This window comes from Oryctolagus cuniculus, chromosome 7 (assembly GCF_964237555.1).
Source record: "Oryctolagus cuniculus chromosome 7, mOryCun1.1, whole genome shotgun sequence".
NCBI lineage: Eukaryota > Metazoa > Chordata > Mammalia > Lagomorpha > Leporidae > Oryctolagus > Oryctolagus cuniculus.
Window position 1 is genome coordinate 18,313,345 of NC_091438.1, and position 23,615 is coordinate 18,336,959.

At 48.5% G+C, this 23,615-nt stretch overlaps 1 protein-coding gene and 2 long non-coding RNA genes across 3 annotated transcripts in view; all 3 read left to right on the forward strand.

Annotated features, from left to right (window-relative positions):
- Positions 1 to 21,357, forward strand: part of LOC138850488 (uncharacterized) — a 456,990-nt gene extending 435,633 nt beyond the window's left edge. Inside the window, exons 2-3 of the long non-coding RNA XR_011390299.1 lie at positions 19,634 to 19,800; positions 21,197 to 21,357. This is a non-coding gene — a long non-coding RNA (uncharacterized lncRNA). The remainder of the gene's footprint in view (positions 1 to 19,633; positions 19,801 to 21,196) is intronic.
- On the forward strand, positions 9,489 to 10,411 carry LOC138850294 (uncharacterized). Its single transcript, XR_011390025.1, has 3 exons — positions 9,489 to 9,612; positions 9,790 to 9,976; positions 10,102 to 10,411. It is a non-coding gene; the product is annotated as an uncharacterized lncRNA (long non-coding RNA).
- Positions 11,898 to 17,338, forward strand: LOC138843180 (putative neuroblastoma breakpoint family member 5). Its single transcript, XM_070076738.1, has 4 exons — positions 11,898 to 12,165; positions 13,852 to 13,951; positions 15,806 to 16,020; positions 17,048 to 17,338. Exons 1-4 carry the CDS (start codon positions 11,991 to 11,993, stop codon positions 17,098 to 17,100), a joined length of 543 nt encoding a protein of 180 aa, XP_069932839.1. The 5' UTR covers positions 11,898 to 11,990; the 3' UTR covers positions 17,101 to 17,338.
- Positions 21,358 to 23,615: the final 2,258 nt, after the last annotated feature.

Here is a 23,615-nt window from a genome sequence, read left to right on the forward strand (position 1 = left end):
GGCAGAGTGGACAGTGAGAGAGAGAGACAGAGAGAAAGGTCTTCCTTTGCCGTTGGTTCACCCTCCAATGGCCACTGCGGCCAGCATGCTGCAGCCGGCACACCGCGCTGATCAGATGGCAGGAGCCAGGTACTTATCCTGGTCTCCCATGGGGTGCAGGGCCCAAGCACTTGGGCCATCCTCCACTGCACTCCCTGGCCACAGCAGAGAGCTGGCCTGGAAGAGGGGCAACCAGGACAGAATCTGGCACCCTGACCGGGACTAGAACCCGGTGTGCCGGCGCCACAAGGCAGAGGATTAGCCTAGTGAGCCTCAGCACTGGCCAAACAAGGTGCTTTTTAAAGTCTTCCTAGGTACAGCTTTCACACGGGCTGTGGCTGTTTTCTGAATTCCGTGAAAGCCCCTTTCAGAATCCAGATGGGCATTCTCCAACTTTAAATTCTTTTTTTTTTTTTTAAGATTTATTTTTTATTTGAACATCCGAGTTTCAGAAAGAGAGAGAGAAAAACAAATCTTGAACTCACTGGTTCATTCCCAATTGGCTGCAACAGCCAAGGCTGGGCCAGGCCAAAACCAGGAGCCAGGAGCTTTATCCAGGTCTCCCACATGGGTGGCAGGACCAAGCACTTGAGCCATCATCTGCTGCTCTTCCCAGGCCATTACCAGGGCTGTATCAGAAGTGGAGCAGCTGGGACATGAACAGTGCCCAAAGAGGATGCTGGTGTCACAGGCAGCAGCTTTATCCCCTATGCCATAACAACAGCCCCCAACTTTGAATTCTTGAAGTAGGGGTGCTGCACCAACAAGAATTAGCTCTCCTGCTGGAAAGAACTAAAAATAACAGCAACCACAGCAACAGACAAAATAGACAAAGAGTATTTTCAAGATCCTTGACAGCTAGCAAAAAAGACCAGTGACAGGAACGCAGCGGGTGAGCCCTGTCATTGCTCCAACTCACTGTCGTCAGAGAGTTTCCAAGATAAACAGAGGGAGAGGAAGGTGAAGATGGGCCCAGTGGGCCCTTTGGTAGGAGGACACTGAGCTGAGAGGCCAAAAAAGACAAAGTATCATTGAGTCTGTAGGGGGCGCCCGGGGGGGGGGGGTCACAGAAGGCGCCTTCTGAGCACACAGCACAGTGTGACCCAGGCGTGCACACAGGAAACCACCTAGTGTAGGGAAGTTGTTTCAAAAGCAGAGACGAGTGCCTGTCCCTCACTCAGGGCCATAATAGTGACTGTTTCCAAAAGACAGACTTTTTCAAAAAACAAGCAAGCACGCAAACACACGAAACCCCTCCGGGCTCCATTCAGCCGGCACTGCACGCTCCTCCCAGGGCCCCAGAGCGCCCAGAGCCCCACCCCAGGGCCTCACCGCGGCCCTCAGCCTCCGGAGCCGCCGCGCTCCCAAGGCCACGCCCACCGCCGCGCGGCCCGGCGCTTTCCCGCCCTCCGCAAGCCCCGCCCACCCGCCCGTTGCCCTCAGCCCCTCACACAGCCCCGGCCCCTGCGCCCCGAGGGCGCCATCGATGACCCCCAGCCCGGCCTGCAGGCCGCGAGGGCCCTGGGGGCTGCCGCCCCCCTGGGGAACCCGGATGCGGACCCGCTTCAGCAAACAGAGCTGTGGACAATGGAGGACCCCGCGCCAGGGCTCCGGAACGGGACAGCGGTGCGGGGTCACTTGAGGGCCGCCTTCCGGAACCGGAGTCAGAGGAGAAGAAAGGGAACCGCGGACGCGGGGCGGACCCCGCGCCGAGGGACAGGGTTCCAGGAGGACGGGCGCCGGCCCCAGGCTCAGGACGCCGCTCCTCGGGAGGAGGATGCGGGAGCCGCGCCCACAGCTCCCGGGAGGGCGGGAAGGGCCGGCCCCCTGGAGGAGGCCGCGGGGCTGCGGAGCCCGAGCGGCAGGGGGCGCTCTCCGGGACCACAGCCTCCTGCTGTTTGTAACTCCAGGCCTTTCATTCTTACTGTTGTGTTTATTCATGGGAGAGAGAGAATTACAGAGATGGGAGAGGCAGGGAGAAAGGTCTTCCATGCTCTGGTTCGCTCTCCAGATGGCCACTACAAGGGGTCTCCCAGGCAGGAGCAGGCCCCTGTCGCTCCCCCTCTTCATGGAGGAACGACACAGAACCCTGCCTAGGCTTCATATCCGAGTCACGGCACCATTATGTCGCTCCCCCTCTTCGTGGAGGAACGACACAGGACCCTGCGCTGTTCTTTTGTCTGCTCGGCCCTCCCCGGGTTTGCTGCTGGTTCTTCCCGGGTTGGCTACTATCCCTTCCACCTCCGTGGAAGGGCAGTTCCCCCTGGCCACATTCCCCACTTCCGCAGGGGAGCGGCACACCGCCGGCCGGTTCTCTGGGGGGCTGCACAGGTGTTCCTTCAGCTAGATGTTCCCCATAGATGTTCCTGGTGCATGCCGTCTCTCTCCTCCTTTATAGTCCTCCTCCGCCAATCCCAACTCGGCTGCCCACACGCCGAGTACGCTGCTCTCCAATCAGGAGCAAGTCCTACAGTTAATTGGTTGAACTGGAGGCAGCTGTGCGGAAGCTGTTTACTTCTCTCCCAGCGCCATATTGTGGGAGAGCAGATGCATAGAATAAGTCTTAATTCCAGTAACAGTCTAGTCCGGTTTGCTCCCCACAGATCCCCCTTTCTTTTTATTTTTGGCGTTGATACGCGCCTGTCTTCGGTGTCCCGCGGCACACACTCTGCTCTACTTGCTAGAGTTGCCACAGGCTCTTACAAGTCCTATCAGGCAAACCGAATCCGGGTCCTCTCTTCGCCATTGTAAGGAGGTTTTTAGGCGCTGATGCGTGCCTGTGTTCGGTGCCCTGCAGCGCATGCTCTGCTCTGCCTGCAGGGGACTTACAAGACCTATCAGGCAAACCGAATCCAAGCCTTCTCATTGCCTTATTGTGGGGGAGACTTATTAGTGTTGGTTCGTGCCTATCTTCGGTGACCTGCAGCTCATACTCTGGTCGAGCTTTGCTGGCGCTTACCGCCTTAAATCAGGCAGACCGAATCCAAGCCTCCTAATTGTTGCATTGTGGGGAAGCTTTACTGATGTTAATTCGTGCCTGTCTTCGGTGACCTGCGGCTAGCCGCCCAGGTGCTCATCGCCTCACTAATCGGGCAGACCGAATCCAAGCCTTCTAATTGGCATGTTGAGGGGAGGCCTTATTTTTCTCTATTTCTCTATCTCCGGGCATTCCTACCTCTCCCATTTCACTTCTATCTTCCAGCATTCCCATTTCTCTTTTACTTCACTTCCAAACTTCTGTTTCTCTTATCCCCGCAGCTTTCCGGCACCTCGCCGCTTCAGCCCGCGCGCCTCTCTCATCTGCGCAGCTTCCCGGCTTTGCGCGGCTCGGTTTCGCGCGCTCCGCGGGCTCCACGCTTAACCCTTTCGCGTCTGAACCACGGCCTACGCCAGCGTTCCCTATCTATTCACGCCCCGTGCTCTCTCTGCACGCGGCGGCTTCCGCGAGTAACACAGCGTAGCTTGCGTCTCCACCACTAGCATTCAATCCAAGTTCCCCGGGCTAGCCTGGCGAATTCAACCCAGCGTACGTCTCCGCCCCACGATTTGGCTTCCCGTCCTTTGCTCCCCGGGCTAATCAGATGGATCCCAATCTGGCTTACGTCTCAGCTTCTGGTTTCAACTTTTCGCCCCCTATTCCCGGGCTAACTTGAGAACCCCAAAGTGGCTTCCGTTTCCGCCTCGGCCTGCCCCCTGCGGCTTCAATTTCCCTAACATTTTTCTCTACCCGGTATGTTTCCCCAAGCTTTCCTCCAACGATACTCCTCCCTCATTTCTCCTGGCCTCTCCCCACAGTCCGCATCCGAGTCTGTTTGTTCTAGCTTTCACTTTCGCTTTCGACCTTAGAGATTTCTCCCAGCTTCCCCCCGTAGTCCGTATCCGAGTCTATGCCTAGGCTTTCAATAGCTTCTTCCGGCACCCTTTTCGTCCGGCTTTTCCCTAGGCTGTTTGCTAGTCTCTCTCTCCGGTATTTTCCCAGTTCTTCCCGTTTCTTCCCTCCTAAGTTTCATATCCGTCCTAAGTTTCCTATCCAAGCTAGGTTTCCTATCCGAGTTAGGTTTCCTATCCGAGTCACGGCACCATTATGTCGCTCCCCCTCTTCGTGGAGGAACGACACTAAACCCTGCCTAGGCTTCATATCCGAGTCACGGCACCATTATGTCGCTCCCCCTCTTCATGGAGGAACGACACAGAACCCTGCCTAGGCTTCATATCCGAGTCACGGCACCATTATGTCGCTCCCCCTCTTCGTGGAGGAACGACACAGGACCCTGCGCTGTTCTTTTGTCTGCTCGGCCCTCCCCGGGTTTGCTGCTGGTTCTTCCCGGGTTGGCTACTATCCCTTCCACCTCCGTGGAAGGGCAGTTCCCCCTGGCCACATTCCCCACTTCCGCAGGGGAGCGGCACACCGCCGGCCGGTTCTCTGGGGGGCTGCACAGGTGTTCCTTCAGCTAGATGTTCCCCATAGATGTTCCTGGTGCATGCCGTCTCTCTCCTCCTTTATAGTCCTCCTCCGCCAATCCCAACTCGGCTGCCCACACGCCGAGTACGCTGCTCTCCAATCAGGAGCAAGTCCTACAGTTAATTGGTTGAACTGGAGGCAGCTGTGCGGAAGCTGTTTACTTCTCTCCCAGCGCCATATTGTGGGAGAGCAGATGCATAGAATAAGTCTTAATTCCAGTAACAGTCTAGTCCGGTTTGCTCCCCACAGGCCCCAAGCCCTTGGGCCATCTTGCATGGCTTCCCCAGCCCTTTAGGAGAGAGGCAGAAGGGAAGAGGGGCAGCTGGACAGGAACCAGCGCCCATGGGGGAAGCCGGCCCTGCAGGCGGAGGCTTAGCCCACCAGGACACAGCACAGGCCCAGACCACGGCGTTTCCGGGGCTGTGCAGAGAAACTGACTTGAAACTTACCAGACTCCAGGAGCTAGAATCCTGCTCTTTTCTCTTAGAGAAAGGAGGCCTTGCCTCCTGCGTGCGGGCTTGTAGTGTATAGCTTTGTTGCAGGCAGAAGTCTCTGAGGGTTAAAGTGCAGTTAAGAAAGTGAGGTTAAGGTGGCTGCAGGTCATCCCACTCTGTCTTGGGCTCAGAGGCTCTGGAGCTGGCGCAGTCACACTAAGGAGAGGAGCCCAGGAGCTGCAGCGTGGGGGGGGACAGGGCGTGCACAGAAGGGCAGGGTCCAGCAGCCAGGTGGCACAGCGGGTTAGAGCCCCAGCCTGCAGCCCCGACCTCCATGGGGGCTGCTCCACTGGCTCTGCAGCTCTCTGCTGGGGCCTGGGAACGAGTAGAGGATGGGCCAAGTCCTTGGGCCCCTGCACCCACGTGGGAGACCTGGATGAAGCACCTAGTTCCTGGTTTCGGATCAGCTCAGCTCTGGCCATTGTTGTCATTTGGGGAGTGAAGCAAAGACCTCTCTTTCTCTCTCTCTCTCAGGCTCCACCTCTCTCTGTAACTCTGTCTTTCAAATAAAATAAAATAATTATTAAAAAAAGAAGAAGCAGAGTGGTGTCCTTTCCCGTGGGCCACATGAGTTCACTCGTGTCTTCCCTGAAAGGTTGCTGGGCCCAAGCCAGCTCCACCCCGGGATTTGAGTCATTCAGTTTGTTCTGCACCTGTTCTCTCTTATCCTCATCCTATCTACTTGTGTGTGTGTGTGTGATTCATTTATTTATTTCTTTATTTGAGGGTTAGCACTACAGAGAGAGAGAGAGACAGAGAAAAAGGGCTACCATCTGCTGGTTCACCACCGAAATGGCCTCAATGCCTTGCTCTGGGCTGATCTGAAGCCAGGAGTTTATCTGGGCCTCCCACATGGGTGCAGGGGCCCAAGCCCTTGGGCCATCTTCCACTGCTCTCCTAAGCGATAAGCAGAGAGCTGAATTGCAAGAGCAGCAGCCGGGACATGAACCGGCTCCTACACGGGATCCTGGCCTGGCTGACAGAGGCTTCCCCTACAAAGCCACAGCCGGGCCCCATCTCCTTCTACTTTAAATCAGATGTGCAGAAATCCTGCCTGAACCCCATGCTCACATTAATGAGATTGCAGGGATGTGTGGGAAGGATCCATCCTCCAATAGGGTGAAAACAACACCTGTGTCTTCTGTGCTTTTTCCACATAAATTCTTAGGTGCTTTTTCTAGTTATAAGAATAATGTGCTTCATATTTTGGTGTGGGTTGCCTTGAATTGTAAATTGCTTTGTATAGAGTAGACATTTTCATTATGTTAATTCTTGTAATCCGTGTACATGGATGTCTTTCTAGTGTTTGTGTCTGCTTCAGGTTCTTTCACTGGTGTTTCATAATAGTCATGGTAGAGAAGACACTAAGAAATGGACAAGTAGGAGTACTTTCTACATGACTTGGCACATGTTTTAATGAGATGTGGGGGCAAAGCATCGAGGCCTGTCTGTGTCTAGCACACAGTACCTACTCAGTCACATTAGTTCTTACCAGTCCATCACCCTCTGCTCTTTCAGAATCTCCTCATTGCCTTAGACTCATGGATAACTGTTCATGGTATAATGGACCGTTCTGTTCACCTATGTTAGTATTCTTCAAATGATTCAAATGTTTAGTATTAATAATGTCTCAAGGAGCATCATCTACATATATTTGGTGTGGCCTTATTGATTGTGAAAGTACTTCTCCAGGTTGTAATCCTATAAAGGCAATTGCAAGATCAAAGTTCTGGTACATTCCTGATGGTGCTGTTCCGGCCCCATTGCCTGGCATGAAGATTTTCCCATTCACATTTGCAGCCACTGATGAGAATGTTCTTTTCTATACCCCCTTGCAGAAACTAGACAGCCCCTGTTACCTTCTGTTAACTTTTACCAGCACTTAACTCTTTATTGTGAGATTTTATCAACTCAGATTACACTCAATAGGCCTGGAAAGGCTGCGATCAATGGGATGGTCTGTGTTCTCTTGTATTGGATGACTGCTCTGTTCGGAGATAGTCAGACAACAGCAATGCGAGCACACGAGTCTTGCATGGTGGACGCCACTGCATGTTGGGTTCCTGCAGTGTTCTGGATTTTGCATGTGAGGCCCTCGTTTCTCTGTCTCTCTTTCCTTTCTTTCTGCTTGCATCCTTATTCTTTCTTTCCACTGACTTGGGATTGGTCTGCTCCTGTTTTATTAGGATTTTTGAGATACTTTGTTAGGTTATTTGAAGTCTTTCTAATTATTTGATGTAGGAACTTAATCCCATAAACTTTCCTCTGATACTACTTTTAGAATTTCCCATCAGATTCAGTGTGTTGTGCTTCTGTTTTAATTGGATTCATGGGATTTTTAAATTTCCCTCTTGGTTTCTTATCCAGCCTTTATGTATTTGTATATCTTTGGGGGTTCTTTTGTTGTTGATTTCTAGTCTTATAGCATGCATGTTCCATATGTAAATGAAAAGAATGTGTATTCTGCAGCTGTGGAGTGAGATATTCTGTAGTCATCTGTTATGGCTATTTGGTCTGTAGTAGCTTCTCTCTGATATTTTTTCATTTTTTTTCCAGGTGATCTCTTTCTGTTGATGAAAGGTGAGTGTTGAAGTCCCCCACTATCACTGCATTAGAATTCATGTGTCCTTTAGATGTAATACTTTTGTTTTATAAATTAGGGTGCTACAATAATGGGTGCGTATGCACTTACCATTGTCACATCTTCTTGTTGAATCAAACCCTTGATCATTTTATAGCAACTGTCATCTCTTGTTCCAGTTTTTATCATCAAACCTATTTTATCTGATCCAACCATAGGTACTCTTGCTCACATCTAGTAACCATTAGCATAAGCATCTTTTCCCATCCTTTCCCAAAGACAGTCTCTGTCTTTGCCAGTGTGTTACTTCTAGGCAGTTCTTTGGACTTCACAGCATCGGGTTCACTTACCCAGCCTGTAAAAATGTATCCACCTGGGCAGAAACTTCTTGGTTTGATACCATCAGATTTTTCCAATTTTCTTTTGCTGTCCATGTTCTTTTGGTCTTAGCCCAAAAACTGTTGATGCTGCCTATTTCTTAGAACATTTGTGCTATGTTTTCCTCTGTTAGTTTCATAGTTACAGATCTTAGATTTAGATCATGATCCATTTTGAGTTGATTTTTGTAAACTAAAATCCAATTTTCCCAGTCCAATTAAACAGAGGTGCATATCTCCAGGTATTGTTTTCCACACCTTTGTCAAAAGTAAGTGGGATGTAGGTGCGTGAAATTCTAGGGGTTCTCTTTTTCTCCATTGTCCTATGTGTCTATTGCTATGTTGGTACCATACTGTTTTGGTCTCAGTAGCCTTGTGGCATATCTTTAATTTTGAACTGTGGTGCCTTCAGCTTTGCCTTCATTCTGTTAAGAATATTTGAGTATTCCAAGCTTTTTGTGTTTTCATAAGAATTTTAAATTTTTTTTCTTATTCTGTGAGGATGTTATCAATATTTTGATGAGGACTACATTAAATCTCTAAGTTGTTTTGGGTAGTTTTGATATTTTAATAATATTAATTCTTCCAAATCAAGAATATATGAGGGAATTCCATTATTTTGTGTCTACTTCATTTTCTTTCATTAGATTCAATGTGTTTGAATTTTCATTGAAGAGGACTTTCACATCCTGGTTGAACTTATCATAAGGTATTTAATTTTTTGTATCTGTATAGAATTGGATAGCACTTATCAATTCTCATCAAGATGGTTGTGAGTATACAATAAGACCATTGACTTTGGAATTCCAAACTGTTAGCTAATAAAGAATTAATAATTCAGAATATATGAGGAAAGGAAACACTGCACCTGTGAGGTAGACGCCTCACAGAAGGAATGTGGGATTTCCCTGGGTCATGAATGGAGATGTGAATGAGGTGTTGGAGGCATTTCTTACATGTGGATGCTGTGTGTGATTCCTTCCATCTGTGCTACTCTGACAATAAACACATTGCTTATCTGTCCCCATGTGCAGTGGACATAGGGTGACAATGACGGTGACTCTAATTCAGCAAGGGCAAAAATGGAGGCTACAAGGAAGTCATGGATCCAAAAGTTTTCAAGTTGAGATGGGTAAGTCCAACAGGACTTCCTGGGATAGCTTTCAAGGCCGAGGACTAATCCTCTGTGATGTGGGGCCTTGACTCTGGGTCTCAGCCTGCATATACTTCCATCTTCATTTGATCCAGTAATCATGCTTTCTTCTCACACTCCTCTGATGTGTGTCTTCTTCCTGGTGTCAGCAGCCTTCTCTTGGTTGTTTTGCACATACACCTTACCTGAGTCAGTCTGCCAATGCCCCGTGCTTGGCTCTGATCACTTTCTACCAGGGGCTTTTCTCACGATCTCAGGCACCTCAGGAAAATCTTTATTGACCCAATATCCATTGGTTATTGTGGTTTTTAATTTTTTATCATTGAAACTGGCAACATTGCCTAGCAGAAAAGCTAGCTCCGCAGAGGTCCAGAAGGAATCTCTACTCTCCCTGGCTCCAGGAGACAAAAAGAAGAACATGGATCTCCATACAGAAATGACCTCCACAAGGTCTGACACTCTCCAGCATTGCAGCAGAGGAGAAATCCTGAGGGAGAATTCCAGAGGTAAGGGACCACACAGGACAGGCAGGGCTGTGTTAAATACTCATTCAACTTGTGTGTTCTCTGCTCCCATTCTATCACCCAGTGGTTGAAAACAAAGAACACATAATGGGTCAATAGAAATGTGGGAAAAGCTGTGTCCAAGGAATGACCCTCATACTTTTTTTTGTTTGTTTTTAGCAGCAGAAATAGCAGTGCTTTATCTGAAGTCTACAAAACCCAACAATGCATTCTTGGAAGACAAGAGCCATGCTCGGCACAGGGAAGCTGGAGGTCAAAGCTCATGGGGTGGCCCTCCTTCCATCAGGTGCTGTGGTGCTGAGAAAACCTCTTATTCTCTATGGAGCTCAGGTTCCTCATCAGTGAGGTAAAGTGTGTATTGTTCCTCTCTGAGGTCCTGCTGCTTAGGTTCCTCTGAGTCCCTGGGGAACCACAGGTGCCCTGGGAACTGAGGCTGAGAGCTGACCTAGTCCCTCCTGTGTCTCCTCCCAGATCCGGAGCTGAGTCCACATCCTGAGAACCCAGAACTGAGGGTGCAGATGAAGGAAGACGAGCAGCTCTCTGGGGTGTGAGAATGACCCAGAGAATGACAAGGTAATGTTAGGGTGAAACCAAGTGTGGGTGAGATGAAGGACACATTGTGTCAGAAACCTCAGGGGATACTCAGAAAGGCCTACTCCACTGTCCAGCCCCTGAAGGAGCCACCTTCCATGAGCACTGAGGTCAGGAGAGAAACTGACTCCACAGTGAACCTGTGCACCTGGCCAGGGAGATCCCTGGATGGAATCAGAGCAGGTTTATGCTTAACAAAAGCTTTCCATGCAAACTAGAGATCCTGGTAACTTCAGTGTCACCACCAAAAAAAAAAAAAAAAAAAAAAAAAAAGAAGGAGAGAGAGAGAAAGCACACCCTTCCTGCCCTCTTCAGCTAGGTACATTTTCCCATCCATGCTCAATTCTGCCATGCAACACACTGCACAATCCAATAAAATGGCAGTGGTGCAGTCACACGGCCCCAAAGTAAGGATCCCCATGATCCCCACATGGCGCCAAGACCTATGTACATTGTTCACAAGGCTTTTGCTTTCTCTGTGCTATAGTGTGAAAGCACTCACAGAACTCAGTAGTCAAAATAATTAATCATTCATCTGAGAAATTGGCAAAGGACCTGAGTAGACATTACTCCATGAAAGTACCAGGTTTATGACAAGTTGCCCATTATCAATACTCATCAGGGGAACACCATTCCAAACCACAGAGAGATATAATCACCTTTGAGAAGCAGTAACCTTGGACAGCCCTTTGCTAGGCTGTTGAGTAACAGTTCTCTTAGTTTTCTTGTTCCATTCTGTCTTTTTTTCTTTCTCAGACTAAACAGGAGAGTTGGAGGAGGAAGAGGGGGAGAATAGGTGAGAGGGCAGGTAGGTGGAAAGAAGGACTATGTTCTTAATGTGGCATTTATGACATACATACAACATTAAATAAAGAAGTTAATTTAAAAAACTACTTCAAATATGTAGCACACATCTTCCTAAAAATAAGTAGGTCATCATTATATAAATAGTTGAGAATAAATTCATAAATGTCCCAATATGTTCAAATTTCCTGTTCAAAGTCATCGATAAGAAAATTAATAGACAGGCCAACATAGGGAGAAAACATTTTGAAATTGCATACCTGATATAACAATTCTATTCAGAGAAGTAAAAGAACTCTCAAAATTCCTTTCTAAGAAAATAAAATGACCCATTTATCAGGGAAGCTTAAAATTCATCATTTCAAACAGGTAGAAAAGCCTTGAGATCTCTTTAAACAGCAGGTGGGGTGAATTCCTAACAGCCCTGAGAAAGGAAGGCTTGTTGGGACACATTTTCTGTCTTGGTATTTTCATACACATACATGACTATACGAGCGATACATGCTTAGGTGATTTGGGGACACGGTCTGTGGTGTCAGTGCAGGATCTATAACTATGAGACTGGCAGATGGGTAGGTTGTCCCCACCAGTGGGGGTCTTGTGCCTCAACCTAGCTTAGGCCCCTGGAAGGCAGAGTTCCAAAGATTCCGTGATGCTCTCCACCTTCTAATTCTGCGATGGCAACGGCAGACCGTTAGCTGCCACACAACAGCCAGTCCTAGCAGAGACTGAGCTACAGGCAGTGCCTTCAATCTAGGTTTTGGCAGTTTTATCCTTGTTTGTCCAGTGAAGAACTTCCCAGTGTCGTCGGGCTGTGGATCAGGAGTTTCACATCAGTAAGTGAAGCTGGTTATTGTCTCCCCTCAAGCCTACCTGAAACTCTTGGATGTCATTTGTTTGACCCTCGCCTGTGTTTGGGTTTCCTCTCCCCAGTCCCTGTTGTCCTGCTGTGACACACCATCAGCATGGCAGGATCCCACAGTCCTGCATCAGATCCCGTGGCAGAACTGAATGACCTCGAATGCCAGCAATTGCGATCCCAGCTGGCAAAGAGCCAACAGGACTGCTGGGAGCTCCAGGAGAAGTTTCTCATAGCTGAGGCTACAAACTTTGCCCTGGCCATGGAGCTGAAAAAATACAGTAAGTTCTCTCGGGTCATTTCACCACAGTGATGATTGTCCTGTATCTTCTCCTGAGGAACTAAATGGCCTCACTACTTGATTGTTGTCTTCTTTTTGCTGAACTTAATTTCCTCCTGACCACACTCCCAAGCTGACACACAGGGTTTCGCAAGTTTTCCAAGTTAGCGGTGAGGTGTAGGGTGACAGGAGTGCTGAATCTGTCATGGATTCCTGATGAGGCATAGAGCTGCCTGTTGTCCTCAGGCTCAGGCTCCACCATATTGAGTGCATGTTTATGATCATCCTGTCTGTGTCAGCTCCTGCAGCCTTATACCATCACTGTGGGTCTCATTTCTGGGGCTAACGCATTTCACTCAATTCAAGCTTCCGTTGAGTTCCCAGGGGCAAAACACTGTCCTAGGTCAGGAGTGGATATGTGTTCAGAGTGAGCAGGATGTGCTTCCAGAGAGACAGAGAGTCTCCTGTGCACTGGAACTCTGGTATCCATGGAAACACCCTCACAACACAGCCTCCCCACTGGGAGAAAGTCCTGCTCCTGGAGCACAAGTTCTTCTTCCAGAAGAGGAAGACGCTGCCTGAGACCTGGGAGTGGGAGCACAGGGTGTAGGGGGGGGGGGAATCAGGGCTACTCACCTGAGTGCCCCCCATTGCCCACCTTCTCTGTAACTTCAATTTCTCTCCCACTCATGGGAGTTATCATAATGCCTGCCTCTGTAGATTGTCACAACCAAATGCGCTCCTTCTTTCCTATACAACTCCAAGTATGATTCATCGCTCAAGATCAACAGAATCCATGAGGCCCTTATTGTACTGTTTCTAATTTAGCAGGAACTATAGTTTTTATTGGGCCATATTGCCGCAGGGCCTTACTTTGTTATACATTGTACTCTACACAGTTCCATGAAAGATGGTCCCTTAAGTCTGAAATAACAAACACTTGAAATCTTTCCCAATGCAAGGAAACAGTCCTACACCCTTATCAAGCTCCCAAACATACAAAAGGTGATGACATCGTGTCCCAGGTTCTTGTTTGACCTGAGAGGCTGCAAGACTTGCTGAGTCCAGTGGCTCATGATTCAGTCTGAGCTCAGGGGCTGGGAACTCTGATTCTGTAAACACCAGTGGAATCACATTGTCAAGTCACCTTCTGTATCTTTGAAGTCCTTTTTGCCCATTTTATTGGGAAATAGCAGGGCCAGTGCTGTGGTTCAGCAGGTAAAGCCGCTGCCTGCAGTGCTGGCATCCCATATGGGTACTAGTTCAATTCAGGCTGGTCCACTACCAATCCAGCTCTCTGCTATGGCCTAAAAACCAGTAGAAGATAACCAATGTGGCTAGGCCCCTGCATCCACATGGGAGACCTAGAAACAGCTCTTGGCTCCTGGCTTCACATTGGCACAGCTCCAACCTTGCAGCCATTTGGGGAGTGAACCAGCTGATGGAGTCTCTCTCTCTCTCTCTCTCTCTCTCTCTCTCTCTCTGCCTATGTCTCTCTGTAACTCTGCCTTTCAAATAAATAAATAAATATTTTAAAAATAGGAAATTTCAGATGCTATGTAGTGAGGTGATGAAATACAGATGTGAAACTCCCAATCTGGAGCCTGGCCCTGGAGTTCTTTTGGGCTTCAGCAGGCACTGACTACAAAAGCACCTCCCTGAGTTCTGCGTGTCTGTCTTTCCCCAGATTGTGAGAAGTTTAAAAACATCATTGAGTCCATACTGACCAAGAAGCTCCACTTGGAGGAGCCACTAGCAGAGAAGCCCACGGTCCCAGAGCTGCTCAGGTAAGGGTGTCTGTGTGGGGCAGGCAGGTGGGAGGTGTGTGGGTGTCTCCGGTGGGGCAGCTCAGAAGGGAGAACTGAGGCATCTCAGGCATGGAAAGCCAAGGCACTGTGGCAAACAATGTTCTCCATGTAGGATCACCGTGGGACCCCAGACAAAGAAGTGGCCATCAAAGGAGGATGCACTTTTCTTTAAGGGAGGAGAGAACTTCCACTTTGCTGATGGCCTTGTCTAAATACAGAGTTTTCAAACTAAGCTTCCATAGCTTAGTCAGCTCATGTCATGAGCCTTGTGTGGTCCCTGACAACATACAGAGGAGTGCTAATTGTTAAATTAACAGCAGGAGTCACTGTGCACTGACTCCCCATGCAGGACCTCTGTCCTCAATGAGTTGTATTAAGAGAGAGTTACAGTGAAACATTTCTCAAACAGTTTTTATTCTTGTGTGGGTGTGTGTGGGAATTGTTGAAATTGTTACTTAATATAGAGTTGGTCTTCTGTGTACAAAGTTCATTGAAAATGCATCTTAATGGAGAATGAGATTGAGAAGTAGAGAGGGAAGAGGAGCTGAGCTGGGAGTGTGAGTGGTACCCTGGGTATGGGGAGAAGAATAACTAGATTCCTAAAGTTGTCTTATGAAATGTATATTCCTTAAAATAAATGAATGAATAAATTTTTAAGAATAAATGGTAAAAATTAATTTTACAATGAAAGTAAAAGTGAATAGGTACTTTGAAAAAATTCTCCCTTCAGGAGAAATTAAAATGAAAATACATTTTTCCCTCCTCAATTACTGTTTATTTCACTAATAAAATGGTATGAATATATAATAAAAAATGACATCATGGAGTCCATGTTGACCAAGAAGCTACACGTGGAGAGCCCCTGCCAAAGCAGCCCAGGTCTGCTGAGCTGCTCAGGTAAGGCTCTCTGTGTAGGGCAGGCAGGTGGGGATGTGTTTCACTAGTGGGCAGCCCAAATCAAAAACTGAGCCAGCCTGTGCCAAACAAGGGCAGAGAGTTACAGCAAACCCCGTGTCTCAGATGTTATGAAACAAGGAGGGAGCAGAGGAATCTGAATTCAGAGCTGCAAGTGCGGAGAGTCTGTAAGTAAGGTGTCCAGGTGGATGGGCTCCCATGGGTCCCTCCTGTTTACTCTCTCTTCTGCAACAGGAAATCCCCGTGGCTGTGTTTCTGGGAATCCAGTCACCAGTTAGCTTTGGTCCTCTGTAGGTGGTGCTCTGCCTGTTCTCTCTTCCTCCCATGTTCTCATGGTTCCCTTAGTGTGGAGGTGCTTTTCTGTGGGCACTCACCTCGAGATGGAGCTGCATTGGGTCTTCTCAGGGAAGGAGGAGGGGATGCTGGGCTCCTCTGTTTGGTCACCTTGCAATCAATCCTCATTTACCCTTAGTCACCATCACCTCCTGATATAGAAGACTGATGCTCAGCTTGGCCCTGCCAGACCTTCATTCTTGTTTCTTGCCATGTAACCCCTGCATGCACCAGGATTCCCAGTCACTGCACTGTACACTGTGTGTCTTCCTACATGGAAATGCCTGTGGCTGGAAGGAGGAACTGAATTAGCACCTTTATGAAGGCAAGGAAGGAAGAATCCTTGCACTGTTGATAGATAACAACCCTAATAGAATCTCAGGAATTCTGACAAGATCTTTCTCTAAAAGTGGGAGCAAGACCTTGTGTTGCCCTTTGCTTTTCTTGGCACAGGTATTTCTCCAAACCTGAGTGGTGATGCTGGTGGAGGGCTCTATAAGGCATTGTTATGAAAATCTGTGGAAACACAGAGAACCTAAAACTCATCACTTCCCATCTAGAACTTTCTCCACGCTTGCACCTTAGGCATTGCCGTGGCATCCTTGAAGATCAGGACCAAGAACTCTCCCAGTTACGTCCAAAGGTCCAAAGGGGGAGAAATCTAGCCCACATCCTGCAGCAGTACCTTAAGGACGTGCTCACCGTGCATGACCCTGAGACCTGTACGGGGCAGGGCTTCCGACGACTGCTCACTGAGGCTGTCCGGCTGTCAGCGAGCCTTGAGGACCTGCTTGGAGCAGGTAAGCTGGGCACAGGCTGTCATCTGAGAAGCCTCAGGGGTTCAGATGCATTCATCCCTCTGCCATGGGCATTTGCCTCAGCTCTTCTTGGTACTGAACATGTGTGCCATGACAAGGTCAGCTCTGCTTGGGAAAAACAGATAGGGGCAGAGAAGTCTTTCAAGTTTGCAGTATGCCAAAGCTCTCCTCCCTTCCTGATTGTGGTTGGCCTTTGGGGCAAGAGGCAGGGTCCATCCTCATATCAACACCAGAAAGACCTTGTGAAATGCAGCCGCTGTTAGGCTGAACAAAGTCACTGAGCTAAGTTGAATGGAAGCGTCCAGCTCTGTGCTCAGTGTGGTTTTCAAATAGTAGACAGCTGATTGCTTTCTCCACCCAGGATTTCTCTCCCCTCATTCACTAGATGGACCAAAAACTCTGGGGCAGAGCAGATGTAACCATCAAAGGTGGAAGCTGTTGCTTGTAGGTTTCCCAATAGGACAAAGGCCCTCCTCTCCCTGGGAGTGCCAGACCAAGCACTAGAGTTAGTAGAACTTAAGTGAGGAAAGCTGTTGAGAAGGGAACTCGTAACACAGAGAGAATTTCCTCTAATGATACAGCAGAGAAAACATGGAGGGCCTGTGAGGGAGGGATAGAAGTCGGATTCTTTTCTTCTTCATGACAGATGGAGGTTCTCTGTGAGACCCATGGGAACATAGAACCCATGCCTTGGACTCCCACTAGTGGCAGGATGAGGGATAACAGGCAGAAGTCCCATGGAAGCTTGAGAAGCTTCCAGTGATATGGGAGCAAAGGATGTTGGCCTAGTTTCAGGCAGAATCTGCCATGGTTCTGATCTCCAAGTGCAGAGACACAAAGCCTGATGGACCACAAGAGAATGGCAAGGTGTTCCTTTAAACATAGAACATTTGAAGTTTTTGTCCACTATTGGCCCATATGTAGATATTCATATGCACACAGAGGCCCCCTTGATTGTAGTTGGGGGGGGTGATATTATCTGATTGGACATTTCTGAATTTGTTTACAGAAAATATTGAAGAGGAGGAAACACCAGCACAAGGACCTGTTGCTGACAGGTAATAGTGAATGAATAGGAGCTGGCAACAAATGGGTGAAGGATGCACAGGGTCTCCTAAAGAAGAGAAAAGGGGCCGAGACAGTCATGGAGTTGAGATGCACGCAGAAACACAACTGCAGATTGTGTTGAGTCCTTCCTGGCCAACTAGGAAATCCCCCTGTTAAAGTAGGTGTCTGTTGTCCTGGTCCTAGTTGCTGATAGGATCCATGATGAACTCACAGCCTTAGGTGTTGCCTGCACACAAAGGGAACCCCTGTTCTCTGCTTTTGGGAAAAGCAGAGGAAGATGCGCATCTGCTTTCTATAGGGTTAGCTGAAGTTCTCATCAGAGAAAACTAGCAAAGAGGCAATGTGCAAAGGGAGCAGATAGGAAGAATCCCGCCAGGTTCAACTGCAGAAAAGCACCTCTACAAACCATGTTTGCTGTCCTGTGACTTGGTTAAGAGAAGGCCCAGAAGGTAGCACATCTCTAGAATCTGCCAAGCCCCTAGAACCTTGATCACATGGCTGCAGGACACTGCAACAACCCAACCTGAGCACAGGGTGTCAGCCCGCGCGGCTGTCAATGTGTGCTTGTGCTGTGACTGTGCCATGCAGCGACAGTGGAGGCTGCTTCCTCATTAGCTGCTGTGTATTGAGTGTGATGAGCAGAGGCTGATCTCTTCCCAGGCCCTCTCCTCCTAGGCAGCCACACGGTGTCCAGAGCAGAGGGAACCACCTCTATGCTGTCTATGACTGATCCCTTATGCACCCCATCCAAACCCTCCAACTCCCTGGTGTCTCTTCCTTCTTGGTTTCATCTCTGTCATCCTTATCCCACCTGGCTTCTCAGGGAGCTCTTGGAAGTAGATGAAATGGAAACCCCACAAAGTTCACAGCAGGAAACATCTTTCACTGGTGCTGTTGACCACCTGCCGAGTGACTCCTGCCTGCCAGAGGGCACTGTGCAAATGTCTCGTGATGCTGAGGACACCCACGGTGTGCTAGGTGTAGATGGGGAACATGCTTCTTCACACAAGAAAGAAGAACCTGTCACCATTCTCCCAGGTAGCCTCTCCATTCTTTGTACACAATGACTCTCAGGTGGAGGGTTGCTTTTGAGCACAGGCCCTGCAGACACAAGTTGGTTTCAGTCAGGGTCCAGGTTGTGGCACTGAACAGAGACATCAGGAGAGTCAAGGAGTTTCCCTCCCCTCATATGCTGTTTCTCTCACTGCACCCTAGCCTATGGGAACATACAGAGGCCCTGTGTAGGAAGTGCCTTTCAGACACTCTAACTTAGAAATAATGCCTGCTGTCACCTGCAGTGATATCATTCTGTTCTACTACTGCATCCCTGGAGTTCTAGCCCCATGCAGGCTTTTGGTAACACTTCCCATGTGTGGGCCAAGTTGTGATCCTAGTTTCCCTAATTCCATCTCTAGTCTCTACCTCCTTTAAGACAGCTTATCTTAGCTATGAAAGCATCTCAAAACCAAGTCTTTTATACTGTACTTCCTGCACAGTTCAAAAAACATAGCTGAATCCAGGAATGTCCCTTCAAAATCAGTGCTCAATGTTTCTCTCTAACTGCATAGATTTATTTATGTGAGGTGTTATGGAGTTCATTCAGCCTTCTATAGAAACTCCTCTACCCTTATTCACCATGATCAGTCTGATAGGATGTCAGTACTATAGCAACACTCCTAGATTTTAGATACATAAATCCTAAAGGGCCTGGGGAAAGAGCTCTTGAATTGCTTGTATTGTTCCCATAGACAAGAGGGAGATTATTCATGAGCAACTCTTAGAATAGCCAAGATTCTGTGTGGCATCAAACAGGTTTCAATTCCAGGGCATGCAGACTCCATGCATAGCTCTCTCCCAGTGTTCTACCTCCTCTCCACAGTCAGCAACCTGGGTCCTTTAATGAGAGCAGCCAGATGACTGCAGTTTGCCTCCTAGGAAGTTCTTGGGCTGTGAGCTTAGAATCCCTGAGGACCATTGCAGGCTGTTTCTAAGGGTTCTGGACAGAGGTTATTGAGATGGTGATCCAACTGTGAACAGGGAGATTTGACCCCTTGCCCAGGATGGCTCACCAAGCCCATCTCCTGAGTCAACTTAGTCCTCCTGGAGGATTTCCCTCAGTCTCCTGTTCTCACATGTCCCCTTGGTAGTAGTGGCCATTGGATACCCATATCTCACCCAAAACCTGCTTAACCTGTTCAATCTCTCTGAATTTGTTTGCAGAAAATCAATATCATGAAGTGGAGGTACAAGAGCAAGTTGTCACATGCACTTCCAGGTAACACGGAGGCAGAGCAGACAGTGTAGCATGGACTACTAGGGAATCGAAATGCTGGAGAAACTGGTGACTAGAGCCATTTGGAACATTCAGCCAATGATGAAATGGCTCTGTTCATAATGCTGCCTTTTGTATTGTTTCCCTCTATATTCCCCCTTTGAACATCCCTCACATATTTTAACCTGTAGTCTGATGACAAAGTCACTTCTGTACCTGTGATGTGTGTTCAGTGTCTCTGCCCTCCCATCTCAGCAGGGAGCTCCCAGAGGAGCAAGAGCAGGAAGACCCAGACGACCGGCTGGATGAGTGCTACCTCACTCCCTCGATATTTCCGGTGGTTTCTGAGCTTGACCATTCCACGTGGAGCAGCTGGTGCTCCCTGGAGCAGCAGGACATGCTCTCTGCTCCAGATGCAAACGGTGAGTCCCCCACTGTGAGGTGATACAACCCCCTCTGCTTGCCAAGGAGCCCACACTATCCTTGCACTCATCACTCCTACCTGACTGAGAGGGCTCCTGGACATGGGATGGTCTGAGACGTTCTCAGCATCTGTGCTTTTTCAACCAGTCTGTTGCACAGGTGTGGTTGGCCCATCCAGCCTTGCTGTCCTCCCATTCCTTGTGTGGCTTTGTCACTCAGATTCCAGTGCTCAGTCATTGCCAGAAGAATGTCACAGATGCACACCAACCTAAGCAGCACATCTCATGCTTGTCTCTGCCATCCGTTCCTAATGAAGCAGACCCCTCTGCCCCCTGCAGTGTTGATCACACGAGTCATTCCCCATCCCTGTCATGTGACATTGTTTCCTGTCAGAGCCAGCAGCATGCTCATCTCCATTGCAGTCAAGATACTCCCCCTGTTTCATTGAACCCAACCACATTGTCTGTCCCTTCAAAGTTGGCATTTTACCTACCACACATACAGAATGTTCTGCCATTCCTTTAGTAGTGTGTCCCCAGGCTGCAAGTCTGAGACCTGTGCTTAGAGATTCCATGAGTAGCCAAGTTTTCTCTTGTGCTGCACACATTCACTCTGATACCTAGAACTGAAAATTCACCTGTTCCACCTTTTATCTTATCCTCCATGTACAAAATATGGTAAACCACAAACTACCAAGATAGCTTGTTTGAGAACCATGGGCACTGTACTTCCTCTCATGGAAAGGAATCACACTAGGAACCAAGCATCTCCAGAGAATATTATTTTAGATTTGATTTTACCTTATGAAAGGCAGAATTAGAGAGAGAAACAGGGAGAGAGAGAGAAACAGGGGGAGAGAGAGAGAGGCAACTCTTGCATACTCTGGTCTGCTCCCCACATGGCCACAATGGCATCGACTGGACCAGGCCCAGGGAGGAACTAGGAGTTTCCTCCAGGTCTCCTATGTGGGTGCAGGGCCCAAGTACTGGGTCATCTTCTACTGCATTCCCAGGTACATTAGAGGGATCTGGATCAGAAGTAGAACAGCCAGGACTTGAACCGGCATTCACATGGGATCCTGGGGTTAAAGGCAGCAGCTTTACCTGCTTGCCACAGCACCCACACTTGGGAAAATTTGTTTCATTTGTGTAGGGAATCAGGTCAGTGATTATTGGTGTGATGACTGGAGGAATAAGGAGGTTTACCTCATGTGTCAAAGAAAAATGAACAAGCTAGTTCCCTCAGAAATGACCTCCACCCTCTAGACAATTCCTATCTGAGGAGTCAGCAGTGACACTGAGGATACTGGTGTGCTGTGCTAGCGCTGGACAGCACATTGTACAGGCTTTGAGGGGATCATCCTAGATGACTGTGCCTATTTGAATTCATTTGCAGAAAAGGAACATGACAATGATGAAGTGCAAGAGGAAGCACAAGCCCTGTCACACACCAGGTGAGTCTTAGGAACCCTGGGCAGCGAGCTTAGTGCTGACACGGGCAGACTCCAGGTCCAGAGAAGAAGAGCAGTGCCACTGTGCATCTCCCATCCATTGAGCCAACCCTGCAGTACCCCGTCAGCACTGCTCTCTGCCATCATTAGGGTACTAGTCTGGGTTTCCACTTCTCCCTACCTTTTCCATGTAGTGACCTGCAGCAGGCTGACTCCATGAAGGAGCCTCTCCAGGGATTCCTTGCCATCATTGCCTCTCTCACGTGCAGTGAAGGGCAGGGTGCTGCTCACAGGTCTCCTCTTCTCATGAGCTCTGCCCCCCATTAATCACGTGAAACCACCCAACAGAAACTAGTGCCTCAGCACTGAGAATAAGACTGAAGGCTAAAACCGTGATAGTCTCCAGTATCCCAAAAGGGGAATTCATTGACTCTGCATGTAATTTACATAAATCTGTTGAAGCCAGTTTTCATTTTCCAAATACTCATGGGTACTAGTGGACCAACTGAGAGTCATTTCTCCAGGCTGAGTCCCTAACAACCTCATCACAGAGGAAATCCTCTGTTTCTCTCTGCTTCTGTCTCCATGCCCTTTCACTATCTCTGCTACTCACATATCACCTCAAACCTAACACTCTTTATCCAAGAAGATGAGAGTTCTGTCTGCCTGTTTACTTTAAAATGACTTCAAGGAACACACATAAGCATAAAGAAGTCTACAAGCACACACAGATTTAATAACGTTTAATATCTGGCTGTTATTGATTCATGTGTAAATATTATATATCTATACATACATACTATTCTCAGTGAAGGCAGTGGTGTTTCTGTTTTACCTGGCTTTCTGTTTGCGACGTGCTTCCTATGAGTACTTCATTTTTCCTCACATGAAAGCTGCCCTGTGTTATGGTTCAGTTTGTCTCCTCCAGGTGGTCAGCGAGGAGCCTCCTCTAATTGAAGACATTGCATCCTGTCTGCACCATTAGCAGCCAGTCTTCCCCAGATAGGGACAAAGTTGTGGGTGGCCCATTTCTTGGCCCAGCCACTTCTGGAAGCCTCCTCTTTGGAACAGCTTGGAAAGGGGCTTTCTGTTCCCTTTCTGTTTCTCACCCACCTTTCCCTCCCTCCAGTCTCATCAGGGAGATTCCAGAGGTTGAAGATCAAGATGTCTCACAAGACTCTCATGGTACGTGTTTGACTCCTGCACTTCTTCTGGAAGCTTCTGACTGGTCCCATTCTAGTCCAATTTCCTTGAATCTGAGCTTCAATGAACTTTTACACTTTCTCTCAGGAGGAATCTTTAAGGTTTGAGGCACCTTCACTCATCAAATCATTCTGTAGGAAAATCATGAAATCCTGATGCCCTTCCCTGTTTCTCAGTGTTCTGCAGTAGAATTGGCAGTGACAGGTGTCCCCCCAGTGCTATAGATCAGCAGGCACCTTTTCTTGGTGAGACCATGCACTTTTCCTCTGCACAGAGGTACAGAGATGTGCAGAGTCATCCCAGGACACAGCGATTCACACACAGCTGTGAAGGCCACTCTCATGGGCATCTGTGCTGTGCTAGACCCTGTGCCATCATGATCCATGCAACCCTCACTGGACCTCTCCTGGTGGAGATTCTGTCCCCACCTTGGGGAGAGGATCCTGAGGCTCAACAAGGTCACTCTCCCAGGTCACCCCACCTTGTGTGCATTGCAATCAGAGACCACTCCTTTGCCTGCCCCTTGTCTGTAGGCTCAGTCCACTTGTTTTCAGCAGACATGCCAGCCATGTGGCTGGTTTGGGTATTCACACTTAAAATTTTACTTCTGTAACAAATTGTGTTGAGAGAATTTCAAATATCAGTAGAAAAGTTCCGGTCTGCAAACAAGAACTTCTAAAGGCCCTGCACAACATCTCCCACTAGGAAGACCTTAGTGTGCTTTGTCCCTGAGCAGGGTCAGCACCTCATTGAGGTTCGAGGATAGAACTCCAGCTCAGGAGTGTCCCATGGCCTGAAAGTTCCTGGTCTCTCCCCTCAGGCTTTTTGCACTCAGGGTCCCAGTGAGGCAAGCCCATCTGCATTTCTGTTGAAAGTGGTTGCTGTTTCACAGAACAGAGTGCCCTGGATGAACGTTTCTAGGCTCCAGTTGTGCCTGGGATGTCTGACTGCAAGCATCCAGGAGCTGCTTATGCTCAGAAAGCCAGAGCAGAGTGGTGGGCAGTTTATGTACAGAATGATCCCTTTTGAGAGTAGGTAAACCTTCATCTCTGTCCCTGGTGACTGCTCTGTCCTTGTATTCCTATCCCCACGGAGGATGAGTGAAGTCATTGCTACATGCCAGACCTACAGACTTGTGGTTGTAGACTCAAAATCCTGAAT

What these genes read in the sequence shown, in the direction of transcription:
- LOC138843180 (XM_070076738.1), top strand. Translation starts at nt 11,991, where the DNA reads ATGGCAGGATCCCACAGTCCTGCATCAGATCCCGTGGCAGAACTGAAT. An exon ending in CATGGAGCTGAAAAAATACA is followed by an intron (nt 12,166 to 13,851) that starts GTAAGTTCTCTC and finishes GTCTTTCCCCAG; the next exon opens with ATTGTGAGAAGTTTAAAAAC. An exon ending in TGAGGACCTGCTTGGAGCAG is followed by an intron (nt 16,021 to 17,047) that starts GTAAGCTGGGCA and finishes ATTTGTTTACAG; the next exon opens with AAAATATTGAAGAGGAGGAA.